This window comes from Capsicum annuum, chromosome 1 (genome assembly GCF_002878395.1).
Source record: "Capsicum annuum cultivar UCD-10X-F1 chromosome 1, UCD10Xv1.1, whole genome shotgun sequence".
Classification (NCBI taxonomy): Eukaryota; Viridiplantae; Streptophyta; class Magnoliopsida; order Solanales; family Solanaceae; genus Capsicum; species Capsicum annuum.
This window is the reverse complement of record NC_061111.1, coordinates 1,106,957-1,113,100: the sequence shown is the minus strand read 5'-3', so window position 1 is coordinate 1,113,100 and position 6,144 is coordinate 1,106,957. Positions and strand designations below refer to the sequence as shown.

Genomic DNA, 6,144 nt, shown 5'->3' with positions numbered 1-6,144 from the left:
CTAACAAACATTAAACTGAGCTAGCTACCGCTATGAGCGGTTCTAGATGAAAGTTAGATCACAAGGATCTTGATGTACATCCTCATTTTGCAAAAGATTATTTTGATGGCTTGAACCCGTGGCCTCAAGATCAAATGCAACTTAGAACTTCCACTTAGTCAATCTTCAAATTAGAATCAATTACTCAGAGACTGACAGAAACAATGAAAATCAAAAGATCAAACACAATACAAGCCCCATGACAATCATCAAGCTCTCATAGTCGCCCAAGGTAAAACATGCTTAAATTTGCCATCATAAATATTCAAAACCATAGGAGAAACAGTTTAAAAAGGTAAAAAAAAACATACTGATATGGATACTTCATTTCTAGCTGTATATAAATTCGACTCTCCTGGAAAGTACGAGAGAGAGAGAGAGAGAGAGAGGAAGAGAAGAACTGCACTCTTGGCAGAAATATCTTCAAAATCACAAACCAATAACCAATTGAACAATAACGAAAATGAACGACAGTGGCAATTCAAATGGACAACAAACAGCATGCCTCGCAAATTACAGATTAGCTCTATACATGATCTCCTATGTTACAGAAAATGCATTCCAATTTACATAATCAGCTCCTAAAACCAAACGCAGACCACTTCCTCGAGGTCTCCTTCTTTGTCGTTTTAGAAGTGGGATCGATAAGGTTCTCCAGTGACTTTGCCTTTTTGTTGCGAGATTTGCCTGCTTCTTTCAATAACTCGGCCAGCCTTTTCTTCTCATCATCGAAATCAGGATTTGCAGTTCCAAGTTTCTCTTCTCTCAATTTAAGAACATACTCCAGAATCTCAATGGCATCTTCAACTCTGCAGGACATAAGACAGAAATAAGCTGAACATTACAAAGCAGTTCAACAACGACATACCCAGTATATTCCCACAAAGTGTGGGGTCTGGGGAGGGTAAGTTTACCCAGTCCGTACTCCATACAACTACCTCAAAGGTAAGATGGAGAGGCTGTCTCCGATAGACCCCCGGCTCATGCTTATAATGGTAATGCTACTTTAAATATATGCATGTCAATGCAAGGCATGTAATATTGTAGATATGTTCATTTGATTTAAATTTTTTAATATTGGCAGAAGATTGGGAAGGAAATATTTTCCTTCAAAGACCAGTGAGAGAGCTAGAGAGATGAACTTCTCAAATATACAGATCATCAAGAAAAAGATGTTGCTGCTGTAAACTTATTTCACGAGACTATTGATTGGTGATAAGTCAAACGCCCCAAAGAATAATATCCAATCTTTGAAGCTAGAGGGAAAGAAACTGAAAATACAGAAGTTGTGACGCCTCAAATTTCTAGTCAAAATCCCAGCAGAAGAAACATGATACCGTAAGCAGTAGCACTAAAGAGCTATTACAATAATGCTGCTCAAAATGAAAGCTAATCAATTAGGGGATAATTAGTTTCCAAATGTTACAAGAAAAGTAGTATATATGCAATGCAGTTTTAATAAATTAGTGGATTAATCAGCAAGGTTCATCCAAGTACTTAAGGAAACATTTTCAAAAATGACATTACCTTCCCAATGCATCATAAGTTGCTGCAAGATTGCTATAGACACCAAGAGTATCTTGATGACAAGGACCACACTCCTGTTCCAGAATTTGTCTTGCTTCCTCGAATAACTCAGCAGCCTCGTCTATTTTGAATAACTGAACAGAAGACAATCCCATCTGATTCAAAACAACCCCAAAGAACGCGGACTTCCTCTCACCGCCAGCCCTGAGTTTTGCTACAGCATTTTCAAAGGAGCTGTGTGCCTCTTCATATCTTCCAACCATATAGAACATAACTCCCATCCGTGCTTCAATGCCAGCAATTGTACTTTGCTGTCCTGGTTTATCCTCCAAAAGTTTCATTGCCTTGAGCAGGAGTTTCAGTGCCTCCTCAGGTTCATTAAATAACTCATAAATAGCTGAAATTTCTGTCAACCCACAAGCAATCTCTTCTGCAGTCGTTCCAGGCACAGGTTTTGCATATATTCTCAAGGCATTTTCACAATAGGATCTGGATTCCCTCAGTTTTCCTGTCTTATAATACAGGTCAGCCAGCCTTACAAAGACAGATGCAACTGAAGGATGGTTGTCACCCTTGGATGATTTGAAAACAGTAAGTGCCTTTTGATAGGAGAAGACAGCCTCATCAAAACGAGACAGAGACAAGTAGATGTTCCCAATACTAACATCAATAGCTGCAACCTCGTTTTCCTGTGCATTAGCAATCATGGCCATGCTTGCAAGTACAAGGTGCTCAAGGGCTGCCTCATAATCACCTTTAGCCTCACATATGAGAGCCATTAAACGACGATCAGCTGCCTCTTCAAGAGAAGCTGGTGGACTGTGTACACGATGGATTTCCAGTGTCTTCTTGCACAAATTCTCCGCTTCATCAAATTGCATTGCCTGAACATGGGCTTCGGCCAAGTACCTGCATAATTTCCATTCAGTTGCCTCAGTTAGAGCCTAAGAATCACATAAACAGTCACTGAGACTTGCCAATTAAAAGCTACAAAAGAAGTGTGTTACACATACTAGATAATGTAATAAGAATGTTATTTAGGCCAGCAAACTTAAAGCAGACATATTGAGCAGATCAATTCCATCCCAGTGAAATAATTACATATTTTCCTTTGTAAACAGCAATCTCGAACATATCTAAACACCTATCTACATGTAATTGCCAGAGACAGCCTAAAATGCTAAACAAAAAAAAATGCTTGATTAACCAACATATTACTCCCTGTCCAAAAAGCATTACCATCCACTGATTGAATTTGATTAAAAAAAATGATCTCTTTGGATCTTTTCCAAAATATGGAATATATTTTGAAGGAAACAAAAATAAACTAACTAAAGAACACAAGCCATGGATCTTAAATGTGTAAATTAGATGTGACGCAGCTCAGACCCCCACAATTTCACAGAATCTGCTCCAAATGACACCTAGCAACAATGAGTATCCTTTACTTACAAGTTCCAACAGTTAATTCCCCACTACTATCATAACACCGAGCCACCAAAAACCACTGCATTGTCAACATATACCACTATCTGCATCTCAACGAAGTCCCATTAATGTAGTTTATCTTAAGTGCCCGTTTTACTTATCAGAAAATTTATAAGGAAAAACAACATGCTTCCAACCAACAGATAACATGTGAAGAGAACAGTACATAACATATAGCCGAGATTAAAAACCTGCAGCCACCGCTAAGCCAAAAGCAAGAATCTTTATTTCAAAAAGAAGTTTTTAGACAAACACATGACTATCCTCCATAAGCACAACAAAAAGTTCTTTTTTCAGAGAAAGAACATCCACCATTGAACAAGTTGGATTAATTATTAACCTCAATCAGATTGATCATCAGCTAACTAGACTTCCTAAACCCATCCCCACAACAACATACCCAGTGTAGTACCACAACGTGGGGTCTGGTTAGGGTAGATTGTACAGATCTTGGCCCAAGGAAAAATACTTTACTCCAATAATTAAAAGTATATGAATCTCATTACATTTATCCCTATCTTCGGCTGATAATCTTTCATTTGAATCCTAATAATGCTTCAAAAACTATAGCTTTCACAACATAAATGTAAAGAATGGATCTTGGGCAACTCAACCTCAAAAGCTAGCTCATGATGAGGGGAGGACTGTCTAAGTCCATATAAGGAAACTAATAACCCATCCCTTTTTCAGATGTGAGACTCTTAACAATAAACAAAGCTTAAAACTTTAAAAGTGTAATTAGCTTACACGAACACAATCACATATTAATTAATTCAGCAACTCATTACCAATCAACTACGCCTCAGTCTAAATCCATTTAAGGCCAGCTAAAACAATCCTTTATATGAATTCTGCTCTACAATTTCATATAGTAGAAAGAGGCGTTATGATAACTGAAAAACTACCTGCAAGTCTCAGCAACTCTCGGATCTGTATCACCTAAAGCTTCCATCTGTATTTTTAAACCATCTTTGTAACATTCAATAGACCGATCCAATTGTCCAAGCATAGAATGAGTATCACCAAGCTGCATATACCCCGAAAACGCCGCAAGCGCATGATCTGCACCTTTACCAACATCCGGCACTTTAATCGCCGTTCCTAGTACTGGAATCGCCTCTTCAAACCTCGCTAAACTACAATAAATAGCTGCAACAACATGTAAACTCATCGCCAGATCCAAACTCGGCTCACCTTCCACCGCACATTTCTCAAACGACTTCGCAGCTCGTAACGCATAATCCAACGCCTTGTTCGGTCCTTCACCTGAAGCAATCGTATCACGCGCTAACTTCAGTAAAAACGGACCTAGATCGGGATTATCAAGTGACGATTCGTCGATAACAACTTTCTCCGGCGGCGATTTCTTCTTCCCTGTGCTCCGATCTGGTGATGGCTTAGCACGTGAAGTTGACGGAGATGGTGAAGGAGGTCGTCGTGGTGCAGGTGAGTTGGGTTTCGGGTTAACGAGTTCGGATCTCTCCGAACTTGACCCGACCCGACCGTTAACTTCCGCCGGAACGGAAACTCTCAACGACGGAGCCTCCGGCGGCGTCTTGACCGAAACTATACCCGGCATTGTTAAGCTCAAATCGGAAAATGGATTAATGTAAAGGATTTTCAGTTACAATAGAAGTTTATATATATATATATATATAATATATATGGTATGGTGGATTCAGGGAGTTATAAAGAAGCAAATTAATTAAGGATTAATAAGCTAAGATGTGAGTAATTAAGAGAGATTAAAACTTGGCAACGTATTTTTTTTTTTCAAACTGTTAGTTGAGAAACAGTTGAGAAAAGGCATAGTGAAGGTATAATGTAAGAATTCGGACACCAAGGGGGTCGTTTGGCAGATAAATTAGTTATATCAAAATTAATTATTTTGAAATTAATAATTTTATTCATAATAATAGATAAAAATAATATTACAATTTTAAAATATTAATTTCGAGTTGAGTTATCTCATGTGATTTGTCTCAATTATACATAAAATAAATTCAGCATCAAACTTATCTCGAAATTAGTTATCGTTTTATCTCTAATATCAAACGAATTAATTGGCCCAGCTAAATTCTTGGGCTGTAGATAAAAGTGGGCCTATGTAGAAAATAATGATGTGGACTTTACATGAAAGATCAACCAATTATTTCATGACAAGTATTATAAGCTGTTTCTCTATTTTTTATTTTTTTTTAAAAGAACACATAACAACAACGCATAGACAAGCGGAGTGTGGGGAGAATAGAGTATACACAGATCGAAAGTGAAGAAGGGGATTATAGGGGTAATTGAAATCTCATGAACAAAGTAAAAGTTCGATAATCAATCAACTGAACTTTTAACATTATTTTATAGTATTCTTATCGACTTCAAATAAATATGTACTATCCTCAATTATAAATTCAATAAAATAATATTGTGTTACATCATTTTTAACTCATACATTACCACTCATAAACTAGATAAATGTTTATCGCTAAATAGGTCAGTAGAAAATTTTACTATTAAAGTAAAAGTCGAACATAAGAAAAAGAAAAGACTTGAAAGAGCTTTTTTCTTTTTCTATAATTTCATTAAAATCGCTGTCTTTATTCATTTATTCATTTGATATCAATTCAAGTCATTTCATAAATAAACTATGACCATTTATTTAAGTTAAATAACTTGGAATCTCCATTATGATGTCTTATTATTATGATTAGAAGAACAAACTTTCCGTAAGAATAGAGCAATCTCTGGCATGCGTTGGATTATTATTTGAATGTGATATGTGAAGGTTATGATGAACCATAATTAATTTGTCAAAAAGTACCCCTTTGGCCTTTTTCTTTTTATTGTAATTAATGTGTTTTCATTTAGTTTTCTTAAAAAATATATGTAAATTCACACTAAATACTAGGCAAGTTTTACATGATCACGATAATTTTATATTACTCTATTGAAATTTGAAAGGTGTGTTGGCTGATGGTTTAGTCAATAGATGGCTAAATGGCGGGTTCAGTAGTTAACTAAGAAGGCGATCGATTAGGCTTAAAGAGAAAAGGAATTTTTTAATTTATTTTATTTTTTAAGGAGTAATCGGGC

At 36.4% G+C, this 6,144-nt stretch overlaps 1 protein-coding gene across 1 annotated transcript; it reads right to left on the bottom strand.

Annotated features, from left to right (window-relative positions):
- Positions 1–432: 432 nt before the first annotated feature.
- On the bottom strand, positions 433–4,891 carry LOC107863935 (protein KINESIN LIGHT CHAIN-RELATED 1). Its single transcript, XM_016710145.2, has 3 exons — positions 3,960–4,891; positions 1,567–2,475; positions 433–848 (listed from the first exon to the last, which is right to left on the bottom strand). Exons 1-3 carry the CDS (start codon positions 4,631–4,633, stop codon positions 614–616), a joined length of 1,818 nt encoding a protein of 605 aa, XP_016565631.1. The 5' UTR covers positions 4,634–4,891; the 3' UTR covers positions 433–613.
- Positions 4,892–6,144: the final 1,253 nt, after the last annotated feature.

What these genes read in the sequence shown, in the direction of transcription:
- LOC107863935 (XM_016710145.2), bottom strand. Translation starts at nt 4,633, where the DNA reads ATGCCGGGTATAGTTTCGGTCAAGACGCCGCCGGAGGCTCCGTCGTTG. An exon ending in AGAGTTGCTGAGACTTGCAG is followed by an intron (nt 2,476 to 3,959) that starts GTAGTTTTTCAG and finishes GAAATTATGCAG; the next exon opens with GTACTTGGCCGAAGCCCATG. An exon ending in ACTTATGATGCATTGGGAAG is followed by an intron (nt 849 to 1,566) that starts GTAATGTCATTT and finishes TATGTCCTGCAG; the next exon opens with AGTTGAAGATGCCATTGAGA.